Source organism: Babylonia areolata, chromosome 6 (genome assembly GCF_041734735.1).
Source record: "Babylonia areolata isolate BAREFJ2019XMU chromosome 6, ASM4173473v1, whole genome shotgun sequence".
Taxonomy (NCBI): Eukaryota; Metazoa; Mollusca; class Gastropoda; order Neogastropoda; family Buccinidae; genus Babylonia; species Babylonia areolata.
Window position 1 is genome coordinate 37,758,410 of NC_134881.1, and position 26,510 is coordinate 37,784,919.

The window sequence follows — 26,510 nt, forward strand, 5'->3', positions numbered from 1 at the left end:
GAGGCTCGTCATGAACCCCAGGTCAGTGGGGGAGGGGGTGGGGATGTGTGTGTGTGTGTGTGTGTGTAGGTGTTTGTGGGGATCTGATTGTGCTTGTTTTTTGTTGTTGTATATGACTTGTGTGTTCTGTGGTGTTTGTGTGTGTGTGGTCAAGTTTCTTTGAAAAACACAGGTTCTTCCTACATTGTATTTTAAATCTTCGCAATTTTCTTGAAGAGCCAATGTGTGCTTCTGCTGTCTGTCTGTCTGTCTGTCTGTCTGTCAGTGTGTTTTGTCCTGATACCTTTTGTTAGCCGGCCAGTTTGTCGTTTTCTGCCCTCTCAAGCTCTGGCCCTCGCTATCTCTCTGACCTCATTGAAGTCTCTGACCTCCTTGAAGTGTACTTTCCATCTTGTCACCTTCGTTCTGCTTCCGATACCTGGCTATTGAAAACCCCTGTCGTGAAGAAGAAGCAACAGGGTTAGAGATCTTTCTCTTTTCAGGCCCTGTCATTGTGGAACAAACTGCCAGAACAAAGTGTGACATTCCGTCTCGCTGATTTCTTTTGAACCTGCTCTGAAAACACATCTTTTTCCGACAACAGTGATTTTCCAGTCGGTAGGGTCTGGTTCCAAGTTCATGTTTTATTGTGGGGAGGGAGTCTGCCATCTGTGTGTGGTAGGGGAGCTTGCGAGTGCCCGTGTTTTTGTGCGTGTGTGAGTGTTGTTGGGATGTGTCTTCTAGAGGGGGTTGTGGGTAGGCAGGTGGTGGTTCAATAGGGGGGCTGTTCGCGAGTGTATTCTGGCAGGTGTTTCTCTGTGTGTGTGTGGGGGGGGGGGGGGGGGGGGGGGGGGGGGGGGGGGGGGGCAGTTGTGAGGGAACGCAATGTAAAGTGCTTTGAGCAATATTTCCAGAAAAAAACAGCAATATGTGCTGTAGAAATGTCCCTTGTTGTTATCAATTATTGTTGCTGTATCTTCCTCTCAGACTGTCTCTCGCTCGTCTTGTGCGGCTGGGCTGTCTTTGTTCTGGTTGCGTTGTTTTCGTTTCGCCTTGATTTGTTGTTCTCCTTTGTCCTTCTGCTGTCTGCACCAGTGAAAGCACTGTGCGCTTTGTGAGTGGCTGGCATGATTGTGTGTCTTTATGGTGAAGTACCAGGAGGAAAGGAAATGTGGCGGAGTTCTGCCTTCAGTCTTTTTCTAGGAGTCTTTGCAGTCTTTCTCATTTTCGTCCTGTCCATCCAGTCCACGCTTCTCTCTGTCTGTCTGTCTGTCTCTCCCTCTCTGTATGTCTGTCTTCTTCTCCCCCTCTGTCTGTCTCTGTAAGGAGTGTGTGATTATGTCAGTCGTGTGTGCTGGTCTGTTTGTAGGATTCTGGACTGTGTCTTCTGTCCTTTTGCTGTTTTATCTGTTTGTCTGTCTGTGTCCGCCTGCCTGCCTGCCTGCCTCTGTGTGTGTGTGTGTGTGTGTGTGTGTGTGTGTGTGTGTTTTGAACAGTCTCGGAACAATAATAGTTTTGGACAGCATGTAAGTGTGTGTGTTCACATCACCAATAAAACCATTGTGTATAAAATCCATCAATGCTCTCTCTCTCTCTCTCTCTCTCTCTCTCTCTCTCTCAAAATGAAACTGAATGACCCAGTCATGGATTTGTTTTATTTGTGTTTTTTTTATTGTTATTGTAACACTACTCTTCCAGACCACAATAATTTCAAAACAGAAAGAAAACGGACAATGGCTCCGGGATAAATAGGATTAGAGCAGAGGGAGAAAAGAAGAGGAGAGGAGAGAGAGGGAGAGAGAGAGAGAGAGAGAGAGAGAGAGAGACGGACAGACAGACAGCTATGGAGATGACATAACCAGCTGACATAAACAGTGTGTTAATACTCAGGCAGCGCACGTCAGAACACAAGCCTGTAAATAAAGGCATCACCTGTATACACACACACACACACACACACCCGACCCCTACCCCACCCCCACACCTGACCTGACTAGATCAAAGAGCCTACCACATACCTGGCCTGTACATCATCATGACCACCACTTAGACACACAATACATGTCATGTCGCCAAGCATTCCACAGGCATTATCATCATCATTGTGGATGTTGTTAGCATTTCACACACCATCTTCATCACCATAATCATCATTATCATCATCATCATCATCATCATCATTGTCGTCATTGTCATCATCATCAATTGCATTGTGTGGTCGGCAACAACAGGTGGTTTGTATAAGGCAGAATCAAGTTTCATAACTTTGGTGTGAAGCAGGTTTTGTGTGTGTGTGTGTGTGTGTGTGTGTGTGTTTTGTGTGTGCGTGCGTGCATGCAAGTCCATACTGTCAGCAAGTATATTTGTCTGTGCATATATTATATGAGACATGACATCACATACTATTATGACTGTGATATGATTCCAGAAAACTTCAGGAACAGCGGAAGCAGGGAAGTAAACACAACACAGTTATAGTCATAGTCATAGTTAGCAAAGTTCAGAACTGGAATTTACAACAATTTTCAAGTGAAAAAGCAGCGGCTCCCCCCCCCCCCCCCCCCGCCCCAACCGCCTCCACTCCACTCCTCTCTCGACCCAGATATAAAATTATAAATTGCAGGAAAATATTCATGAAACAGGTATTAAAAAATATCCCAAATCCTCTTTCGTTTTCTTGTTTACAATTGAAAAATGATAGTGAAAAGAAGGAAGTGATTTTTTTCCCTTGGTGTTGAAGGCATGTAGTGCACTCACAGAGCAAAATGTGAAGCTGTGTTCACTTATTGTTCAGCTTGATTCATTTTGGAGCCAAACAACTAACATTTCACACACGTTATTTCACTAAACTCCGTCAATCACACACACACAAACACACGCGCGCGCGCGCACACACACACAGTGATGATGATGAACAATACACAATATGTACACGCGTATAAATACTGGTGGTGGTGACAGGGGATATAAAATAAGTACAGTGAACAGCACGGGAGGGTGTGGATGACATGTGGGGTGCACGGTGAACGGTGAATGATATGTTTCTCTGTACACTTCTGGATATCTGGTGATCCGCGATTTTCTGCCCTGTGTCGCCGCCCGGCCTGCCCGACAGACAGACAGACAGACAGGCGCTTGTGGCGACACGGTGTGGGCATGGAAACAACAAGAGGACACACACGCGAACACATTCACATCATATTAATAAATAACTCCACGGAAGTCTGCCTTGGCTAAGCTGATAGATACAGGAACACACACATATCGGTGACAGACATGTATGATACAGGGACACACACATATCGCTGACAGACATGTATGATACAGGGACACACACATATCGGTGACAGACATGTATGATACAGGGACACACACATATCGCTGACAGACATGTGTGATACAGGGACACACACATATCGCTGACAGACATGTATGATACAGGGACACACACATATCGCTGACCGACATGTATGATACAGGAACACACACATATCGGTGACAGACATGTATGATACAGGGACACACACATATCGGTGACAGACATGTATGATACAGGGACACACACATATCGGTGACAGACATGTATGATACAGGGACACACACATATCGCTGACAGACATGTATGATACAGGGACACACACATATCGCTGACAGACATGTATGATACAGGGACACACACATATCGGTGACAGACATGTATGATACAGGGACACACACATATCGCTGACAGACATGTATGATACAGGGACACACACACTATATCGCTGATAGATGCAGGAACACAAACAACACAGTGACAGACACAGGAACACACGCTTGTCGGTGATAGATACAGGAACGCAAACATATCGCATGTTGACAGTCGCTTTACGTGAAGCAAACAGAGAGCGTCACCACACCAATCAGCCTTGGCTGGGCGGTATTTTGCTAAACTTATCAACAGAGATGGCAACGCTCGCACATCGCAGGTTGGTGGAAAGCCAGGAGAGAGAGAGAGAGAGAGAGAGAGAGAGGCTGACAAAGAAGAGCTCGGTAAGAGAGGAAGAGAAAGCAGGGTGAGAATATTTCCGTGTGCCCAGTGACAGCATTGGTCTCGGAAAGAAAAACCTGTGGGCCCAGAAAAGGAACAGTGATGACGTTTACATCTTAGGTCTGAACTCTGTGGTGATGATGTTAGTGACTCCGGTCTGGACTCTGTGGTGATGATGTTAGTGACTCAGGTCTGGACTCTGTGGTGATGATGTTAGTGACTCCGGTCTGAACTCTGTGGTGATGATGTTAGTGACTCAGGTCTGAACTCTGTGGTGATGATGTTAGTGACTCCGGTCTGGACTCTGTGGTGATGATGTTAGTGACTCCGGTCTGGACTCTATGGTGATGATGTTAGTGACTTAGGTCAGGACTCTATGGTGATGATGTTAGTGACTCCGGTCTGGACTCTATGGTGATGTTAGTGACTCCGGTCTGGACTCTATGGTGATGATGTTAGTGACTTAGGTCAGGACTCTATGGTGATGATGTTAGTGACTCAGGTCTGGACTCTATGGTGATGTCAGTGACTCAGGTCTGGACTCTATGGTGATGTCAGTGACTCCGGTCTGAACTTAATGGTGATGTTAGTGACTCGGGTCTGGACTTAATGGTGATGATGTTAGTGACTCGGGTCTGGACTCTATGGTGATGATGTTAGTGACTCAGGTCTGGACTCTATGGTGATGATGTTAGTGACTCAGGTCTGGACTCTATGGTGATGATGTTAGTGACTTAGGTCAGGACTCTATGGTGATGATGTTAGTGACTCAGGTCTGGACTCTATGGTGATGTCAGTGACTCCGGTCTGGACTTAATAGTGGTGATGTCAGTGACTCGGGTCTGGACTTAATGGTGATGATGTTAGTGACTCGGGTCTGGACTTAATGGTGATGATGTTAGTGACTCGGGTCTGGACTTAATGGTGATGATGTTAGTGACTCGGGTCTGGACTTAATGGTGATGATGTTAGTGACTCAGGACTGAACTCTACGGTGATGATGTTAACGCCATAGGTCTGAACCCGCTGACGTCTGACAGGTGAGAAATGAACCTTAACGACCAGTACCTGTCGCTGTCTGCATGTTACAGTCACTGGGGGGTCAAAGAAACCTGTACATTGACGTGGTGTGAAAGATAACCCCATCTGTATTGACGTGGCGTGAAAGATAACCCCATCTGTATTGACGTGGCGTGAAAGATAACCCCATCTGTATTGACGTGGCGTGAAAGATAACCCCATCTGTATTGACGTGGCGTGAAAGATAACCCCATCTGTATTGACGTGGTGTGAAAGATAACCCCATCTGTATTGACGTGGTGTGAAAGGTAACCCCATCTGTATTGACGTGGTGTGAAAGGTAACCCCATCTGTATTGACGTGGTGTGAAAGGTAACCCCATCTGTATTGACGTGGTGTGAAAGGTAACCCCATCTGTATTGACGTGGCGTGAAAGATAACCCCATCTGTATTGACGTGGCGTGAAAGATAACCCCATCTGTATTGACGTGGCGTGAAAGATAACCCCATCTGTATATTCTGTTGCAATGACCCAGAGAAACGTGGGAAGAACGCAGCGCAGCCCAGCATTTGGACAGTACACACGTCTTAGTTTGGTTTGGGTTCAAGTGATTTGATTCTTTCACATTGCCTGGGGGTGGAAATGAACAAAAAGGGGGGAGAAAAGTTTGACGTCACTGAAAAGAACGACAATGAAGACGACGACGACGACTAGATTTTGTGTCATATATATATATAAGCAAAATGACAAAGGTTTTGATCATGGAAAGAAAGGGTGGGACACGCACACACATAGTTATGTATAGAGGGAGGGTGGGAGGGAGAGAGAAAAGCTAAGCAGCCCGCTTGCAGCTTCCATTGAACCTTGTGATGACTATGTACACTGATGGCGTATGCATTAAGGAATGCATGAATATCACAGATGAAAATGGCATCGTCAGGAGGGGCTCCGCCCCCCTCCTCTTGTCGCCCGCAACAAACAGCACACCCACTGCCTCACATACATGGACAGCACGTCATAGACAGACACATACATGGACAACACATCATGAATAGACACACACACACTCACACACACACACATATGAATAGCGCATCATAAATAGACAAATACACATGAACAATACATCATATAGACACATACACATGAACAGCACATCATAAACACACACACACACACACACACGTGGACAGCACATGAATCCCTCACAAATAGACACACATGGACAGCACATCAGTTCCTCATAAATAGACACACACACACATGGACAGCACATCAGTTCCTCATAAATAGACACACACACACATGGACAGCACATCAGCATGAATGATCAGCTATGCACACATTACCATCAGCAATGTACAACATGTCAGTATAGTGACATCCCTCATGTCAGTGTCACGGTCAGAAACCTGTCCCAAAACGCGGCAGTGGGTTGGATGACAGTCTGTCCTTTCAGCCTCCTATTTTTCACAGCCTGTGAGCATCCCCAAGCACTGATCATAGGTATTTCAGAAAGGAGTTAGATTTACAAAGAAAAAAAAAGAAAAAGAAAAAAAGAAAGAGTGTTCTATAATTATGAAAGGACTGCATTTTGCAGATCCCCAAGCAAACCGGAAGAGAGGGACGTAATGATTCCAGAAACGCGAGGTCATCGCACTGATAAAAATAACAGAGCAAGACTGGTCCAGTCACGTAGGCTCTCCGCGTGGAATTTGGCAGAGCACCAAGTTGAATCCTGGCAAAAAGGATTGGGTTGCTTCCCGTCTCGGACGGTGATCAGTAGTTCTGTGCGTGAGAAACTGGGGCTGTTTTGCTCAAGAAAGGCAGGGGAACGGCAGCACTGTCAGATGGCTGCGGTCCACCTCCCCAACCCACTGCCAGACGTTGGATCAGTTTTGAGGACCGCGACCTGATGATACAATAGCCTCCCTCGGTCAGCGGGCAATGGGGGGCCAGCCTGCCTGACCCACCCCCATCCCCGTTCTGACGTGTTGGATCTGACCGGTGGACAGCATGTCCAGCACTGGACGTCAGCCTCCCACCGCCACGGTCAGTGCAACCAGCAGCCTGTGGTGCAGTGTGCCGTGATGCTGTGTGCCGAGCGGTGGTCAGCCGGTTGGCCAGTGGATACGGTGCCCGTGTTCAGTCCCTCTGTACACACCACATTGCACGTCATAAAGCCCCTGCCCCCCCCCCCCTCCCCTCCTCCCCACGGGGGCAGCTAGTCTCCCTTGTGTGAGCAGACACACCACGCCTTGTCTATGTACATGTATGACCAGTGCTGGACACAGCTTGGCGGCACTTTAACTCAGTGCGCTCCCTACAAAACTAAGCTGGTGGTTTGCACCTGCCGTGACATTGAAACGACGCTGATCCCTGTTACAGCGCACACTGTCCGACACTGACTGGCTGTCAACCCACAGCGGGCCACGAGAGCTCTGAGTGGTGTGCTCTTGATACTGCCTTCTTTAGCCTTGTCTCTCACAGTTTGCACCAGTCTCACACACACACACACACACACACACACACACAGAGGCTATGGCATGAGTTGATCTGAATCGGTCTCCCCCTCCTCATTATCTGACCACTACATTAAATATGAATAAATACAATATATATATAACGTAATAGTAACAATAATAATATTGATACGTGAAAAAACCCCTGCCCTTCTGGCAGCAGTTGTGTGGAGTCTGAGTGGTGCAGTTGAAAAGAGGTTTTCCCTGATGTACAAGTTGGTGAAGGCAGCTTCCTGGAATAGGTCACCACACCTGAATGTCCGTCAGGCCCTATCGTTTGTTTGATACCTGTCATGGGGTGTCTGCGTGTCACACACCACAACATCAATAACACCGTGATGAGAACATTGCATTTCAGTGATACACTTGGTAATACATGGTCCAACTACATGGTAACATCATGACATTAAACAGAAGCGGTGTGATGTTTATGTGATTTTTTTTTCTCTTACTTCAGTTAGTAACGGACGAATGTTGCTGTTAGTGTTTGGTGGAAGAAGACGATGAGGATGATGATGAGCTCAGCAGTGTCAGTGAAGAAGACCACAAGGTGTCGAGAGGTTAGTCCGTCAGTTTACACGGTACCAGCAGTGTCCACACACTGCCTGCCGTCTGTGTTCTGTGATATGTATGTGCCCTTCACTCCCACGGTTCATGTCACTGCACCGAGACACGAACCCAGGCCCTCTGTCGCCGCCCTCTTGTCCCTTCAGCTTCCGTCTTTCGCCACACGTTCCCTTTCAGCACTTCCAGGATGAAGAGTACGATGTGGAGAGGAGAAGCCCTTCACGGAAGTAACCAATAGACAATGTATCGCAGTGAAGCAGAACCTGCACTGCTCCAAGTGGAGGTGAGGTGTGTGCGAAGCCCTCCACCAAAGTAATCTGTGGACGATGTACCCATCCTGATCGCAGACAGTGAAGTTCTAGAACATGCACTGCTCCAAGTTGGAGTGAGGTGTGTGAGGAAGGAAAGTCAGCACAGGGCTGATCCACAGCCATCGTCACGGTTCCCTGCTGGTCAGTGCTGATGAGGACGGGAAGTGGTGAGGGTTGAAGACACTGGCTGTGTTTGTGGAGGGAAGGCGAGGAGGGCGGGTTGGGGGTGGGGGGTGGGGGCGGATTTCTCTGTGCTGTGTTCGAGGAGCACCTTCAGAGGTGAGTTTTTTGTGGACGGTCGGCACTAAACAGGATCACCTTGCTACTCGGTTTCTCTTACCATCGTTTGTGTGTGTGTGTGTGTGTGCGTGTGTGTGTGTGTGTGTGTGTGTGTGTGTGTGTGTGTGTGGCTTCCGTATCTGAATCAGTCAGTTCAGGAGGCAGTGGCCAACAAAACGGACGCCACGTGTCCCAGTGTCCGAGGTGTGTACATCACACACACACACACACACACACACACCGCGAGGCAAAGTGTTTCTCCAGTCCATGGTGTCCAGCACTCTGGTAGTTGTTGCTGTTTATTAAAAAAAAAAAAAAAAAAAAAAAAAAAAAAAAAAAAAAAAATCACCCCACAAATGCACATCGCCACCTAACTTGCACTGTTGCCCAGCCAATTACAATGCTTAGTAATAGTTTCACATCACATGGATATGTACATCTTTTGTCTTCTGTTTTTTTTTTTGTTTTTGCCCAGTGGTAAACACAACCATTTTGAGAGAACACAACCGTTTTAGAGAAGCAAGCACGTCACTTGTATGTCGTATTGTAAATCATCCTCAGCAGTTGATGGAGGACAGTGTTGAAGAGGGGTAGGAGGGAGGGAGGGCATGGGGGAGGTGTGTGTGTGGGGGTGGTGGGGGTGGGTGTCAGCTAGCGGTGGCCTGAGGTCTGGGTTCAGTAGTTGTAGGTGGTTGTGTTGGTCTGAGGGCTGGGTTCAATAGTTGTAGGTGGCTGTGTTGGTAGTAGGTGGCTGTGTTGGTCTGAGGGCTGGGTTCAGTAGTTGTAGGTGGCGGTGTTGGTCTGAGGGCTGGGTTCAGTAGTTGTAGGTGGCTGTGTTGGCCTGAGGGCTGGGTTCAGTAGTTGTAGGTGGCTGTGTTGGCCTGAGGGCTGGGTTCAGTAGTTGTAGGTGGCGGTGTTGGCGTCGTGGAAGTCCCCGCTGCTGCGGAAGGCGGGATTCCGGATCTCCAGGAACTTCTCGTCCTTGAAGTACTGTCGCTCTTTCAGCCTGCAACCACAGCGACAGGCGTGTAGTGTGTGTGTGTGTGTGTGTGTGTGTGTGTGTGTGTGTGTGTATACGAGGGAGTGAGAGAGAGAAAGTGAGTGTGTGTGCATGTGTATGTGTAGGAGGGGGTGGGGCAGAGTTTGTCATCGTTATGAATTGTTCGTATTGGATTGATTTGTTCGATTGGAACATGCTATTTTCGATGTTCATGTGTAGACGTTGTCTTCCTGTTCATCAATCACCGATATGTGTGACGGGACATTAAACCAAATTCCTCCTTGTCATCCTGTTTTGTTGCTTGCTTTCCAATACCTGTTCTTTTGTTTAGGTGTTTGTGTATGGTTCACAGGTTTCGCATTTATTTCCGGTTCTTTAGACGGACAGCAGCATCAAAGACAGTGCCTGATGTAACTATTGATAAGATGATGTGTGTGAATGATGTGCTCAAAAAATAATAATGTCCCACACATAAACGTTCTCTGGTAGGAACAGGTGAACTGTAGAATTGCAGTCCACGAAGTCTTGGATAAGTGAAAAGATGTGTGAGAAGATTCTGAGAGAGAGAGAGAGAGAGAGAGAGAGAGAGACGGGGGGAGGGAGGGGTACTTACCACTTGATGAGCAGCAGCATGAGCAGCACGATGAGCACGAGAGAGAGAGTTCCAATCACGCCCCCCGCTATGGCCGCTGAAACACCCAGTCACGCACACACCGTCAGCATTGGGCTTGGCTTGGAGTTCATTGTGTTAAGTATGGGCATGCGCACGCACGCGCACACACACACACACACACACACACACACACACTGACGCACATCATGTAATCAAGAAGAATGATGTGTATGCAGTTGTGCACACACTTAATCCTTAGATTAAAAGAAAAGCCAGCCACACATACAGAAGACACAAAGGGGGTCATTCAGTGAACGAGGGGTGGTTACAGATAGATCTCCATGGACAGTACAGGAGTGGCTGAACAACACTGCTGTGGGCATGGATAATTGATGGGGTTTTCTCTGGGCGATCTCCTTTCTTGTGGAAAGACACGACTCGGAGCGCACGCGCGCGCGCCCTTGTGTGTGCATGAATAAGTGATTTTCTGTCCAGTGCACTTTCTCTGTTGAGTAAAGAGTTTAGACGTTGTTTGTGTGAATATATATATATATATATATATTTTTTTTTTTTTCATAGATATATAATGTGTGTGTATGTGAATGTGTGTGTGTGTGTGTGTGTTCGCGCACGTGCTCGTGCACTAGCGATGCAGGCGGAGCCTGGTGCTGCTGTTGTAGTGGCATGGTTACGTCTGGCCTGGCCGTGAGCCAGAGATGGGGACTGAGACAAGGCTGTTGCGGTCTGTTCAGTTCTGTGAAGTAAGCTGAGGGGGAGATGCGTTCGTTTCCTTTGCTCTCTGATGGCGGTGCCAGACCTGAGAGCTACCTGGCTGCAGGTGCCCCCGGGAACCCCCGTTTATCAGGATGAAGAGTAGCTAATGGTTTTGAGGACATCTGAAGGTCTTTGGGTCATGTGAGCCATAGTTTGTGTGCTGAATGGTAGGTTTGTTTTTGAGTCGTTTGAAGAGGAAGGGAGGGGGGGGGGGGTCGTTTTTTTCAGGCTTGAGTGATTTTTGAGCTTGCTGACGTTTTCAGTTCTAAAAGGACTCTGTGAGTGTTTGATCGTAACTTTGGGCAGGTTGTTGTGAGCGTCAGACTCTGGTGTGTGTGTGTGTGTGTGTGTGTGTGTGTGTGTAGAGAGAGCGATAGAGAGAGAGAGAGAGAGAGAGAGAGGCATATACTGCGCTTTTTGGGTGTGATGGTTCATAGTTGCTGTCGGTATTATTGTATTGGCGTATGGAGCGGAATGCATGGGGAAATAGCACCAAACGAGTACTGTGTAATAATGATTATAATAGTATTACTACTACTACTACTTCTACTAGTTGTTCTTAAAATATTATTATTTGTTGTTATTGTTGTTCTCCTTCTTCGTCGTCTTCTACTTTTCATGAACGATGCAGGCCCAACTCACCGAAGGGGAGGGACTTGGCCCCGCGGGGCTTGCTGCTGTTGTGTTTGTCGCGGTAGACCGGGATGGGGGTGGTGTGGCGGGGGGCCTGTGGCGGGGGCTGCTTGGGGAGGAGGGTGGTGAGGAGAATGGAGCCCCCGCCCCCTCCCCCGCCCCCTCCCTCATCCTTCCTGTCCTCCTCCCTCACCGTGGTCTCCTCCAGCAGCGGGGGGGTGGGGGGAGTGGTGGGCAGGAGGGGGTCCGCTGTACAAAAAACCAAAACCAGCAAGGGTGGGGTGAGAACACTTGGTCATCAGCATCAGTGAATTAAGGTGTTTGGTGTTGCTTATGGTCAGTTGAATATTCATTATTCCAACAAGAATGGTCATCAGCATCAGTGAATTAAGGTGTTTTGGTGTTGCTTATGGTCAGTTGAATATTCATTATTCCAACAAGAATGGTCATCAGCATCAGTGAATTAAGGTGTTTTGGTGTTGCTTATGGTCAGTTGAATATTCATTATTCCGACAAGAATGGTCATCAGCATCAGTGAATTAAGGTGTTTGGTGTTGCTTATGGTCAGCTGAATATTAACTATTTTAACAGAATATTTCCAAGCAACTCCAAGCTGAATGGATTGAGATTACGACGATGACGACGACGAAATGAACACGTATTTTTCTTGTGTATAGACACACATGTATGCACGTGCACGAGCTATGCTCACAGCTGTTGACTTCATGGGCAGCTACTCGATAAATTTATGTTCATTTCCTGTGATAAGTTTACACACCTTACACTGAACCAAAACAATACACCGTCTCCACCACCACTGGGAATGTCAACAGAATAATTCATTACATACTGACTAGAACTAAACAAAACAAAAAGCAAGTAACAGAAACAGAATATCCACAGACTAACTTCCATCATAAATTGTCTGAAGAGAATGAGGAGGAGGAGAAGAATGTGGAGGAGGAGGAGAAGAAGAAGGAGGAAAGGATGAGAAGGAGGAGGAGAAGAAGGGGAGGAGGAGGAGAAGAATGTGGAGGAGGAGGAGAAGAAGAAGGAGGAGGAAAGGATGAGAAGGAGGAGGAGAAGAAGGGGAGGAGGAGGAGGAGAATGTGGAGGAGGAGGAGGAGAAGAAGAAGGAGGAGGAAAGGATGAGAAGGAGGAGGAGAAGAAGGGGAGGAGGAGGAGAAGAAGGGGAGGAGGAGAAGAAGAAGGAGGAGGAAAGGATGAGAAGGAGGAGGAGAAGAAGGGGAGGAGGAGGAGAAGAAGGGGAGGAGGAGGAGAAGAAGGGGAGGAGGAGGAGAAGAAGAAGGAGGAAAGGATGAGGAGGAGGAGAAGAAGATGAGGAGGAGAAGAGGAGGAAGAGGAGGGGGAGAAGGGGAGGAAGAGGAGGAGAAGAAGGAGGAGGAAAGGAGGAGGAGGAAAGGAGAAAAAGAAGAAAGGCAAGAGAACAACTTCAGAAAAACAAAACAAAAAACAAACACCACTGACCCTCATAGTAGAGCCAGAAGCCCTGGCTGGTGGAGTGGTTGGCGGACTGCAGCTCGATGTGCAGGAAGTTGGAGTGCATGTCGTACCAGATGTTGGAGCGGCGCCCGCACAGCGTCAGGCTGTGGAACTTGTCGTTGAAGTAGAGCCAGTCGGCGCAGTCTGTCTTGCCCTGGGCCCGCAGCTCCATGCTGATGATGTTGAGGCGGAGCTTCTGGCTGGGCGCCACCACGATGGTCAGGCTGCAGGCCAGGCGGCGCGAGAAGGGCAGCGGGTAGCTGGGGGTGACGATGTGGCCTCGCTGGGCCTTCAGCTGGCTGCTGCTGCAGATGTCCTGAAGCTCCGTCTCTGTTTGGGGGAGGGGGGGGGGGCACAGACACGTGTGTGTGTGATGAGCATTTGTGCTAATAAACGCGTGTTTTTGTGTGTGTTTTTTTTCCCCCCTCACTGACCCACTAGAGCTCAATGCGCTTCAATTGTACAAAGACTCGTTGACTGCAAGTGAGGAAATAATAAGATAAATGACACAATGTAAACAGACATCGTGACATCACTCGTCCATCTCTCTCTCTCTCTCTCTTCAACACACACACACACACACACACACACATATCCCCGGGGGGTGTGGGGGTGTTGGAGAAATGTGTGTCAGTCAGAGAGACAGCGGAAGTGCGTGCTGCACATCGTGACGGTGGCTGTGAGAGCTGGCGGACGACCAGACAGAAAGCAGGTCACATGACGACCCTTGCCAGGTCACTCTGCCCCCTCCCCACCCCCCCTCCACCTCTCGTGCCTCCTCAGGGAGGAGGGATGGAGGAGGGGGTGGGGGGTAGGATCGTGCACTATTCCCTCCCACCACCCACCTTTTCTCTTCCCTCACCACCTCCACCCTTGCTCTGGCAACGTACAGCATCATGAGATTTGATGCATGTGGGTGTTGTTGTTTTTTGGCGAGGTGAATGTGTTCGAGTGTGTGTGTGTGTGTGTGTGTGTGTGTGTGTGCGCGTGCGCATGCGTTGGTGTGTGTGTGTGTGTGTGTGTGTGTGTGTGTGTGTGTGAAGTGGGTAGCGGCACGTGAGACTCGATATCAGTCCCTGTTGGAGGCTGCTCAACATCGGTTGACCCCATTTGTTGTGTGGGTGGGAGTGGGGGTTTTATTCAGCTGTCAGTGTCACTGAAGAGGTGTACACGTTACACGTATGAATTCTCGAAATTGATAGCTTTCTTTCTTTGTTTATCCGTGGATATGTCAGAGTGTGTGTGTGTGTGTGTGTGTGTGTGTGTGTGTGAAAATAAGACGACGTACTTTAAAGAGAGAGAGGGGGAGGGAGGTCTGAACAACTTGGCAGTTACATGATGGGCGGAGAGGAAATTGCGCGTGTGTGTGTGTGTGTGTGTGTGTGTGTGTGTGTGCGCGCGTGCGTGCGTGTGTTCTTTCATGTAGCGCGCACTTTGGATCCCAGATCAACAACTTGTAAACAAACCCCCCAAAACACACGGAGAGGTGGAAATCGCGGTTTGTCAAGTTGAAAAGCACAGTACGGTGCCGATCAACAAGTTAGTGACTGTTCAGGTACTGGTACACTTCAAACCTTGACTGCCTTCTCTTGTCTTTTCTCTCTTACTTTCTGTCCCGGCAAGATTGCCACCGTTGCCTTCGTTTTATCGATACATGTAACTTCACACATCAGCTCGTTTATGTATTTGTACACTGTCTACCTCCATTAATTCATTTATGTATGTATTGACTTATTTTCTTGTTCGTTTACTTTCTTATGTGTTTACTTGAAGCGCTCAAATTTATTTTTGCTTTTTCGAAAACACCCATCTTGCTTGCCAAATTTTATCGGCCTGTTGTTCAGTGACGTCAAAAGGTGGTGTGTGTGTGTGTGTTTTTTTTCTCTCTCGCTACGGGAGTGACGTAAACACTTGCGTGATGCCTCTGTGTGTGTGTGTGTGTGTGTGTGTGAGGGAAGGGTTAACTGATTTTGTAGTTTACGTGGCTGTTCTTGTTGTGTAAATACTTTTTTTTTCCCTTGTCCAAAGCTTTGCTCTCCATGAGGCTCTGGTATTTGTGAAGGCATTTCTTTCGGTGGTTATTCCTTCCTCCATCTCAGTGTCTCTGTCGGTATGTTAAAGCATTCTTTCTTCTGTTCATGTCTTGCGTTGAAAGTTATTCTCTGTATCTCTCCGTCTCTCTCTCCCTTCTCGTCTCTCTCTGTCTCTCTCTCTCCCTCCCCCCCCCCCCCCCCCCCGTCTCTCTCTCCTTTCCCGACCGCCTTCCTCTAATTTCTGCGCACTCGATCTTTCAGGTACAATCCGTTGAAATCTCTACTGCTGCCGAAAGTGCTGTTGTTACTACAGTTACCAGCCAGTAGTTCCAGACTACCTATCCTCTGTCTTGCCTACTACCCCCTACCCCATCCCTCCCTCGGGCCCAGAGAGCGAAATGCCGTGGTGTGTGGGTGACCTGAACTGACCCCTCCCTGTGGCTGGCTGTCAAGTCTTTCATCCCCTCTCCCTCTCTCTTTCCGTTTGTTTCCTTCCTTCTCTCTCTCTCTCTCTCTCTCTCTCTTTCTCATATCACACCTTCGACAACACCTGAAGGGTGGGGTACTTCTCTTCACACACAGACAGGGGGGGCGGGGGGGGGAGAGAGAGAGAGAGGGGTGTGGGGAAAGAGTGAGAGGTGAGAGGGAAAGAGAGAGGAGGGAGGGAGGGAGATAGAGAGAGAGAGGGGGGGAGGGACGTACTTCCCAAGTAACCCCCACCCCACCCCCCCCAACACACACATATGCACGCAACCAGAAACCAGACAGGAGAGGGGTAGAGCTGGGGGTGTGTGTGACAGTGGTGGCAGTGAAGGCAGATTCCCCCAGTGGCCATGGTGGAAGATGTGGGGTGTGAGGGAGGGGGTGGAGGTGCTGGAGCCAAGTGTGCCAGTGCCCCACCTGCCGTCATTGCCAGGTGTCGGGGTGTGGGGGTGGGGAGGGAGCGGGTGGATGTGTGTGTTGGGAGTGGACGGGGGATTGTGTGTGTGTGTGGGGAGGGGGGGGGAAGGGTTGAGGTTTAGGTGGGTCTGGGTGTGTGCATGTGTGTGTATGGGTGGGAGTGGGGGGTGAGTTGAATGTGCGGAGAGAGAAAAAAAAAGTGGGCTTGGAGAGAGAGAGAGAGAGAGAGAGAGAGAGAGAGAGGATACAGTCTGAGTTCTTGTAAAAGCAGCAGTGTTTCAATTTTATGTGCATAACGGTAACCTAAATATCGCGGGGGGGAAATGGTGCAAGTGGGATCAACCCACCCCCCACACGCACACACACAAATGGACCAAGGCATGCTCTTTTTACATATTACGCAGTCACGGTAACACACAACGACGGAGGTCGCAGATGATGATGACGATGACGATGCTGATGATCCACACGAAGCAGTAATTACGTTCAGGCAGACACCACTGGAGCTCAGCGAAGCATGACTAAAGGGGGATGAAAGCCACTTGGCGAACCAGGTGACGATAATGACGATGCACCATGAACCACTCTGCGTGGTACCAGTTCCCAACCCACCAGCCACCCCGTGCCCTGACCCCACACTGCTGGCACACCCAGCTGACAGTGACGTGACTTGGCACTGAGCAGCACAGCACGTGAGGCCCGTGCACCGTGACATGGGGAACAGCGCTGTGGGGGGGGCAGAGGGCGACGCAGCGCACGTGCGCCTGCGCTTTGGGGTCTACTCACTACAACAGCGTCAAGATTCTGCTGGCCCTATCCCCCCCCCGGCCCACCAACCAACACCCCTAACCCTTTCTGTTGTTGTTGCTGCTGCTGCCGTGCCGTGCCGTGCCGTGCCTTGCCGTGGCTGGTGTTTGCAAACAATGGAACTGGGCGACTTGCCAGACAGGTCAACCACCAAGGGTGTGTGGGTGGTGAGGCCTGGGTATGGTCCGCGTGTGGCGTCATAAAGAAACAAATGCCGTGAAGTCCATGGCTCAAGGAAAAAGAGAGGGAAAAAGAGTAGGGAAAAAAGGGGGAAACAACGTATGTCTGCAATGACTGTCGCTTATATGCAGTTGGAAAATGTGTATTTTAACATAATTGCAATTGTGTAGCGTCCACCAGCCGTCAAACGAAACAAATGTATTTAATCACATTCCTGAGCACGATATAAGCTATTAGCTTGTTGTTGCTCCGCTGTCTATCTGTACATGTGTGACATATTTACTGAATAAAATTTTGTTTAAATCAAGTCCATGGAAATTGTCTTTTTTTTTTTTTTTTTTTAATCCGGTGGAGGGCTGATGTTACGGTTGATAAGTTTTCATTAGCACGAAACAACTGTTGTCAGATTTAGAGCGAGAAGTTGTCTATTGCGCCTTGGTGATAGAAGGGTTGGGAGTATCCTGTTCTGTCTTCACTATACAGCTATGTGTACTTCCGCTCACTTCATTCTCTGGTCGTCCTGACTGGCCGTCACAAAAACAAAACCTTTCTGTTCACCAAATGTCAACCAGCCAACGTCAGAAATGCGTCCTTTTGAAGCAACAAGGACGCCATAGTAACGTGTACAGCCGTGCAGGTGCTGCTGCAGTGTTGCCAAAATGAGAGTAGTGATTTTTTCTTCTCTCTTTTTGATTTTTATTTTAAGGATTGATGAAGGATCAGATTATGCTATCTTGCTGGCACCGACCTCCCAAAATCATGATGAATGAAAAGTATTTAATAACATCGTCCATGAGTGCGTATTTGTGTGTGCGCGCGCGCGTTTGTGTATGTGTGTGCGCGCGTGCGTACGTATATGTGTGTGCGTGCATACGTGTGTGTTTTCCCAACCGTGCCCGTTGTGGGTCCGCAGTCATGGCAAAGAAGAAGTGATGTGCGGAGCGAAAGACAGTTCCTGCTATTGTGTTCCCCTCTCCCCGTGAAACACTGAAATATTTACAGGGGAGAGAGACAAGGCAGCCAGTGTTCACTGCTGACTGGCGTGGGAAACGGCTAGGGGGCTGGGCAGTAAAGAAGAATAGAAAGCAACGTCGCAAGTAGTTGTGTTGTCCGTTCTCTTTTTTTGTCTGTCACTCCTTTAATACTTTATATTCCTCCCTCCCTCCCTTTCTGTCTCTCTCTCTCCATCCAGCCTCTCTTTCATTCTCTCACGCTGTCAGATCCCTGAAGAACTGAACTGCCACCAGCAAATGCCCCCTCCTCCCTCCACCCCATTCACGTCTTGTGTGAAAACATTGTCTGAAGAACATTGATGTGGCTTCATGCCACTTGTATTTCCCTTTCGCTGTGCAGAACAGGGCTCTTGAAAAGTCCTTAGCACTGATGACTGTATGCCACTTAGGTGTGTAGGTTTTGGTTGGTCTTTACCTCAAGTCTCTAGAGCCCCCCTGTGTGTGTCAAAACACTTCAGTGTGGAAAGACATTAAGCTTAAAGGAGGTGGGGAGGGAGCCATTGTTACAAGTTGAAAGGAGAAAACACAGGTCTATTGGTAATGATCTTAACGCTCGAGGAGTGTTGTTACGTGTTGGGAGGGGGGGTGGGGGGTTAGACAGGGGGTGGCCCCCAAGCCTTGGCAGTGGTCAGGGCTTCCCCCTGTGGCCTGAGGTCAGAGCGCGCTGCAGATTGGACATCAGCTGTGTCAACAGGCGGACGGACACTGGTCAGTTAGTTCACTGGGCTGGGAACGACTTGACCACTGTACCCATGGTCTGGGTTTTTTTGGGGTTTTGGGGGGGCAAAGGGGGGGCCTTTTTTTTTTTTCGTTTCGAAAGAGGCAAATTTTCAGGTTTGTACTGGAAAAAAAAAGTGGTTTGTGTTTGAGTAATCAACTTATTTAGATGTACCAGAAAGAAGTAGTTGGTTTGATGTTTTTTTGTGTGTGTTTTTTGTGTTTTTTGTTGTTGTTTTTTTCAACTCCAGTTACTCACTCAGTTTCACGACAAATCACTTCACGATTAATACAGCGTGCTGCTGGTGACAAACAGAATGGTGCGGTGTGTGGATCAGTCTGTGCCTGTAGTTACTGTGATGTGCTTAGTGACTGGTCGGCAAGACGGGGCGGGCCGGGGAGGTGATGGAATTACTTTCGCAATTGCCGCTAAGCGCGTGGGGATTGGAATCGTCGTGGGGGTAAAGAGCGGAAATGCAATGAAGCGGATGGCATAGTTTGTTCAGTCCTTCACAGGAACCCCCGCCCCCCATTTTTCTGTGTCCACACCGTGCACTGATTGCTGTGGCTAGAATTGTGATGTCATGGTGTACCCGGTGCCAACATATGGCACACACACACACACTTATCTAATATCACTAAAAGTAGAAAGACGCTAAATTGGCGACTACTACCCCCCACCCCCCATGCAAACAGAAGCACAAACATCTACACCCACCTCCACACTCCCATCCTGCAACCTACTAGCCTCGCACCCCACCCCAGCCACTCACAAACGAAACAACAACAACAACAACAACAGCTGCTGCTACTCACTGGGCACACACTCGTACTCCACTTGGAAGTAGTTGGATCGCTTCTGGCACTGGGGCAGCATGACGCCGCCCTCCTCCACCCAGCGGAGGGGCAGGCTGCACCACGAGCGGCCCACGCAGTCCACACCCTCCTGCTCCTGGCGCGTGCAGTCCTCGGGCCGGTAGCTGCAGTCCCCGTGCCGGCTGTACCCGTAGAACGTCTTCAGGATCCGAACCAGCGACCCGCGGCCGCAATGGATGTCGATGGTCTTGTTGCTGCCGTCGTAGCAAGCCGTCAGCACGTCACCTGGGGTTGGGGGGTGAGAGGTGTGTGTTAGTTGAACAGTGTGGAAGAAAAGGTGTTTATGGTTTGCAAAGTTCACGTGTTTTGACGCATCAGGCCTAGGTTCATTTATTTTATGGAATGTTCGAACATGATCGTAAGACTCTCTCTTTCACACACACACACACACATACACGCGCGTGCGCACGTACACGCAGCTACAAAAAACAACAACAACAACAAACTCTTGTAATAGCTTTCTTTTTCATCACAGAAAATTAACCAGGTTCGGTTTCCCTTGGACGTTTGCCTTGTGGTGAACATCACAAACTGACATTACACAAATTGAATGACATCACACGAACTGACATGTACACGATTTTCAGTACCATGGTTGAAAGCCATTTTTTCTCTCACTTCTTTGTTACATTTTGAACATGCAAACTTTTGAGTACTGATAGATTCGGGGGGAGGGGGGGGGTATGGGTGAGGGGGGGGGGAGAGAGGAGTCGGATTACCGTTCTTACCTGCGACATTGGTGATGAGCACAGCGAGGACAGAAGCGACGAGGAGGGGGAGGGAAGAAGGGGTGCGGTGAAGTGGGGACACTGGGTTCATGGTGGCGCAGCGGTACTGTACGGAGCGAAGTGTCTCCTGCTGGGGTTTAGGTAATCTGCGTTCGCCTCCTCTCTCGCCTTCACTCTTCTTGTCTGGAGAGAAGGAAAACAAGGCACAACTTTCCCGTTTTAGATTGGTTCTCAAAGAATGGAAGAAGAAGAAGAAGAAGAAGAAGAGAGAGAGAGAGAGAGAGAGAATCACTTGAATGCGAAAGCCTCTGGGTGAAAGAGAGGAGGTTTTGTTTGCAGGTTCATTTGATCTCTCACCCCGTCAAACACAGTCCTAACAGGGCCGTTGTGTTTGCACGCATTGCGCTGAAAATATCGTTGTGATAGCTCTGCCCTGCCTTACATCTCTCTGTGCGCGTGGTGAACAATGCCTCTGTGTGTGTGTGTGTGTGTGTGTGTGTGTGTGTGTGTGTGTGTGATCACAGTGCGTTCTTCGGATTAAAGACGACACACATATGTTGCACAGCGAGTAATGGTGGTGGTGGTGGTGGTGGTGTCTGATGAGGTTGGGGGTAGGGGGCTAGCTGGAGGTGTGACAAAAGAACAGATGGCGTAACACACAAGCATACACACACATCACACTCACACACACACACACAGACACACACTCTCATGTCTGAGTGCAGCTTTGCTAACATACAATCTATTTTGGGATCCTGTGTGTTGTTGTTGGTGTCTCCTCCCCCCCCCCCTCCTCCCCCTCCCCAGCATATTGATTTTTCGTGATTAAAAAAACAACAAAACAAACATGTTTGCACCCACCGTCTGAGAAGTGGTTTGGAGGATTGATCAAACATCTACTGAAGGAGCTTAAGTTCTGGGGTTCGGATCTGGGGAGAAACAGCTTTTGCTGACCCCCACCACCTCACCATTCCCGCCTCAAACCGCCCGCCCGCCCGCCTTATTTCCTCTCTCGCCACGCCCGGAGCGGTGGTCTCTGCGGGTCTGTTTGAAGGAAGCAGTCGACTGCAAGTCCCATACAGCATGCTGTTTGTACGTGTTAATGATCCTACGGCAATTATTGTCCGTAGAAACGGTCACGTTGACATGTAAACAAACTGCACCGAGGCGGAAAGGGAGAAATGTGGCGCTGGACAACGGCGACAGCGCTCTCAATCCTTACCTTGAGTTGCATTATCACTGACTTCACACCATCCACCCCCTGTCTTTATCGTGTTGCAATATGTCCTCCAGATGACCCATACTCTGTGCCACACGCGCACACGCACACACGCACACACACTCTCTCTCTCTCTCTTACACACACGCACACACCATCAGAGTCCCACAGAACAAAGAGAAAAGAAAGTTTGCACAATCGCTCGCCTACACCGTCCGGTTTTATAGGCCAAGGAGGAGAGCGAAACAAACTGTCAGTGAGACTGGTCCTGTCCTAACCTGTCCTGTCCTGTCCTGTCTTTCAGGTCTGGCTGGATGGACTAGTTACTAGTCCTTTGTCCGTGAGTGAGGGGTGAGAGAGAGTAGGTGGATTAAAAGAGGGGGATGAGAATGGGAGGGGGGGGGGGGGCAGAGAGTAGGGGGGGGGGGGGGGGTATGGCGTAGAAAGAGGGGGATGAGAATGGGAGGGGGGAGAGAGTGGGGGGTATGGGGTAGAAAGAGGGCGATGAGAATGGGAGGGTTGAGAGAGAGAGCACACTCGATCGTGTTTTTTTGTTGTTGTTGTTTTTTTTAACAGAGAAGGTTATTTTTCTTTGTTAGGGGCAGGGATTTAGGGGGGTGGTAGAGGATGGGAGTTGGGGGTGGGGTGGGGTGTCGACGCGTTTTCCCCAAGAAGAACAGACCGAATTTCACTCGGAGAAATCTCTTGCGACAGAGGTAATCCAGTTCAACACAATACAATACACTATACTTAAGACAATACGATTGCTGTTGTGCCGACACATCCCGGCTGTCTAACTCTGCTGCTGCTGCTTCTCCTGAGCCCACAGAGCGACAGCAGTGAAAAGGCAGACGAGAAAGATAAGATAACTGTCTCACGGCTTTTTTTCATCCTCCTTTGATAGACTTTGAAGAAGGAAAGGTAGCACCCGTAACAACAGGAATGCCAGTGCTTTCAGAGTCCCCCCCCCACCCAACAAAAATTCTTCCCCCACCCCCACCCCTCTCCCTTTTTCCTTCCTCTGGTGTAGCTCAGAGTGAGAGGCAAGAGTGGTGGCGAAATGTGGGTTTAAATCTACTTCAAAACAACAGGCTGGTTGTTAGTGGAACGAGAGGCCAATGTCGGCAGATACCAGTGTAGTTGTGAGCAGCCTCTCTCTCCTCCTCTCTTCGTCCTTCTTTCCAACATCTTTCCATCTCTTTTCCACCCGTGGGTTTGTAGCATGTAGTCTGTCAAACGAACATCTTTACGTGCTTCTGCTCTTTGCCTGAAGTTGCTGGCAGCTAACTCACGCCACGCCAGTGCACCCCCATCTCTCTCTCTCTCTCTCTGACTGCTTCTGTTCAAAGTTCCAGTCACAGGGAAAAAAGAAATACAACTCTGGCTAGCAACAAGAACCCCCCCCCTCCTTTCTGCCTCCAACTGTCCCCTGCCTTGTCTGCCCCTTCCTCCTTCCTGCAACCACCCCTTCCCCTCCCGAAGACAGAAAAAAGTGGTGACCGGTCTGTGTGTGTGTGTGTGTGTGTGTGTGTGTGTGTGTGTGTGTGTGTGTGTGTGTGAACGTGGTGGGTGTATTGATCAGAGAACTCGCAATGAATGAGGCGGCTGTGGTGGTGGTGGAGGTGGTGGTGGTGAGTTGTGTGTGTTGTCCTCTGTCCTCTTCTGCACCAGTGTGTGCGCGCATGTGTGTGCGTGCGTGTTGAGGCTGTGCAGCGTTTGACGGCTGCATCGTTCACCCCCCCCCCCTCCCCCTTCCCTCATCTCCATCTTCTCCTTTCTCTCCTTCACCACTCCTCCCCCCCCCTTCCGTTCCTCCTCTGCTTCGATCTGTCTTTGGTCTGGAGCGCCGGTCGTTCATGATACAAACTAGAAATGAACCAAGTTTGTTTCTTGTTACTGAACTTATGAAAGTCATATCAATAAAGTATTGAAAGATTCTCGGCAGAAACTGGAGTATTGCTTTGGTTACTTGTCAGCGTTCCGCCAGCTTTGTAGCATTCGTTGGGGTTTGATATACATATTATAGGATATTTATAGATATTATATGGACAAAAGTAAGAGACTGGCACGCATTTAAATCTGTTACAAAGAGACTGAACAGGATTGATAGAGGAGAGCATGATGTGTGTGTGTGTGTGTGTGTGTGTGTGTGTGTGTGTGCGAGCGCGCGCGTGAATAGAATATTGTCATAAAGACTTAAAGGTTGGTAAGACACAAGGCACACACATACACATGAAATAAGATGTTGAATTAATAGCGGTCGTCACCATTATGTTACGTTAGTTAAGCATTCGGACACAACCCCCCCGCCCCTCTCCCCAACATCGTTGTGAAAGATCCGTCACAAGTTCAAGACGTACACAGAACAAGAGTTAATGTAAGATTCATTTGTCCTTGGATCCTGTACAGATGTCGGCGATGCACTTAAACATCTTGGGAATAAATGTACTGTTTTAATTAAATCAACGTTGGTGAAACGTCGCTTACATCGACTGACTCAGAGAGAGAGAGAGAGAGAGATCTAATTGTTATTTATTGATATTTACACCACTGTCGAAATGACGCGAACTATTTAATTTTTACGCTCAAGACAGTACAGATTGTACTTCTGAGATCGTTAGATTTAGATTAAATGTGTGTGTGTGTGTGTGTGTGTGAGAGAGAGAGAGAGAGAGAGAGAGAGAGAGAGAGAGAGAGAGAGAGAGAATGAAAACAACCACCACTACAACCATCCCCACCACTTCAGACAACTCACCCAAACTGCCGATTCCAACAGTAGCGAGGAAGTGCGCACAGCACCATAATTTCACCGTTGTGACGACAGAAAGTCCACAAAGTTGCCTTGATCAGTCCACTCAGTCTCTGGGACACTACAAAACACCACTACTACGTGTGTGAGTGTGTGGATGTGTGTCTTCCTCCTCTCTTTACCATCCGTCTATCTCAGGCTGCTCTGGCACCGGGCCCTGACAGAATGCCAGCACAACAAAACCAACTGCCGCACACCGATAATTGTACACGCACGCGCGCTTGTGTGTGTGTGTAGGTGTGCGTGCGTGTGTGCATGCGCTACCGTGGCTGCTGTTTGCGTGTAACTACAACTACTACTGTTTTGGTCGTGCGTGGAGCGGACCTGCAGATGTAGTTCACCGTCCTCTCTCAGGTGTGTAAAGCAGCGTACGTCGACTTCTCTGTTTCTCTCTCTCTCTCAGGGAAATGCGGGGCGGTGTGGTTGCCTGGCCTTTTTATAACCTCGCTCGCGTGCCCCGTTCTCTCTCTCTCTCTCTCTCCCGTGTGGCGATTGCCGTATGATTAGCTTCACTTCAGCTGGCTGCTGTGTGGGCCCGCCGCTGCTGGAGTGGTGGGAGGACGAGGTGGAGGGGGTAGGAGGAGGGATAGTGGTACTGGTGGTGAGTTTGGGAAGGTATAGTAGGGTCAGAGGGTGGTAGGGGGGGGGGAAGGTATGGGTTTGAGTCTCTGATGTTGATATCGCCTCCCTCCATCCCCCCTTTTTCTTTTTTCTTTTTTTTCGGGGGGGTATCTCCCCCCCCCCCCCCCTTTTTTTTTATTGTTGAAAGTGCGCCTGACCTGGACAGCTGGGCTTTCCGCTGTGCTTTTGTTGTAGGGATAAAGGGGTGTGTGATGGTGGGGGGTGAGATGAAAGAAGTGGAGCGGCACAGAGACAGAGAGGGGCCGGGGGTGGGGGGTGGGGGTGGGGGGGGGGGGGGGGGGGGGGGGGTCCGGATGTGTTTGTCTAGCAGAAAAGTTCAAGGTAATTCTGGCCACCAAAATTTCGTGGTCACAGTTCGAAAGTTGCCACTGCTTGATATTTTTGAAATTCTCTCATTGGTTATAATTTATGTTTGAGACCGTGGTGATCCTTGTGTTGGAAACGTCAGCATCTGACGAAAAGGGGGGCTCAGTTTGCATCTGCTCCTTTGGTTACTAGTAGCCATCTGGTATAGTGTTGCCAGTGATATGATTGTTTTCGATTGTGCAGCATTTTTGGACTTTGAATGATGTGAGTGAGACTGAATCAGGGGACGTCAGTGGAATATCATAACTGCAGAGTTAGGGGGACGTCACTGAAGATACTGCCAGGGAAAGCCAGGGAACATCATTTGGTAGTACCACGTCATGACAATGCCGCTATCGTGGTCGATTCATTCTCATCCCCAGATGTTACTAGTCTTCTATACCGTGCTTGTCTCAGACTTCAAGTCTGAGAACACAATTTTAAGAGTGTGACTGCTTCAGATGTATAGAACTAAAAAACTCAACGCTCTGTAGATAATTCGTCTCTGTATCCGTGTGGGTGAAAGTGTGGCCTCAAGTTGTCCTGTGTTTTTGTTAGTGTGTCCTTACCAGGTGTCGCTTGAGTTGTCCTGAATGAAGTGAATAGCACGGAGTGGACCCGTCACCGGTGGTCTTTGCCTTTTCTTTCTCTTCTTTGTTTTCTTCATGGTGAACCGATATCATTGGTTTAAACAGTATTTTATCCGGACCATGTCACAATACAACACAGATATCAAGGACAGGACAACAAGAAAATCTTATATAAAGTCCTGTCCTGGTACATGTATATATACTGAATATGTGACGGATGTCATCATAACTAGAAGTTAAGACGTGGACATACATGAGTTTTGAAGAAAACTAAGCTGAGATGTAAATAAAGTGAAGAAAATGAATAATAAACGTGTGGTGGAGGAAGAAGTCAATAGAGAGAGAGGACGAGAAGTATCAACGCTGGGGCACAAGCACAGGAAGACTTAACTTGACCGACAAACAAAGCGGCGAAGGCC

At 48.9% G+C, this 26,510-nt stretch overlaps 2 protein-coding genes across 4 annotated transcripts in view; one reads left to right on the plus strand and one right to left on the minus strand.

Annotated features, from left to right (window-relative positions):
- LOC143282987 (activating signal cointegrator 1 complex subunit 3-like) overlaps positions 1 to 26,510 on the plus strand; it is a 259,018-nt gene that overhangs the window by 101,853 nt on the left and 130,655 nt on the right. For all 3 annotated transcript variants that reach the window (XM_076588946.1, XM_076588945.1, XM_076588944.1), the window contains exon 36: positions 1 to 21. This exon is cut by the window's left edge and continues 105 nt beyond it. In XM_076588946.1, coding sequence (XP_076445061.1) covers positions 1 to 21 — 21 coding nt within the window. The remainder of the gene's footprint in view (positions 22 to 26,510) is intronic.
- LOC143282989 (uncharacterized) lies at positions 9,026 to 24,842 on the minus strand. The gene is made up of 7 exons (XM_076588949.1): positions 24,461 to 24,842; positions 20,487 to 20,669; positions 19,699 to 19,983; positions 13,218 to 13,562; positions 11,739 to 11,978; positions 10,323 to 10,398; positions 9,026 to 9,715 (listed from the first exon to the last, which is right to left on the minus strand). The coding sequence occupies exons 2-7, from the start codon at positions 20,575 to 20,577 to the stop codon at positions 9,604 to 9,606; spliced, it is 1,149 nt and encodes a 382-aa protein (XP_076445064.1). The 5' UTR covers positions 20,578 to 20,669; positions 24,461 to 24,842; the 3' UTR covers positions 9,026 to 9,603.

What these genes read in the sequence shown, in the direction of transcription:
- LOC143282989 (XM_076588949.1), bottom strand. Translation starts at nt 20,577, where the DNA reads ATGAACCCAGTGTCCCCACTTCACCGCACCCCTTCTTCCCTCCCCCTC. An exon ending in GCTCATCACCAATGTCGCAG is followed by an intron (nt 19,984 to 20,486) that starts GTAAGAACGGTA and finishes CCCCAACCCCAG; the next exon opens with GTGACGTGCTGACGGCTTGC. An exon ending in CTTCTGGCTCTACTATGAGG is followed by an intron (nt 11,979 to 13,217) that starts GTCAGTGGTGTT and finishes TTTTTTGTACAG; the next exon opens with CGGACCCCCTCCTGCCCACC.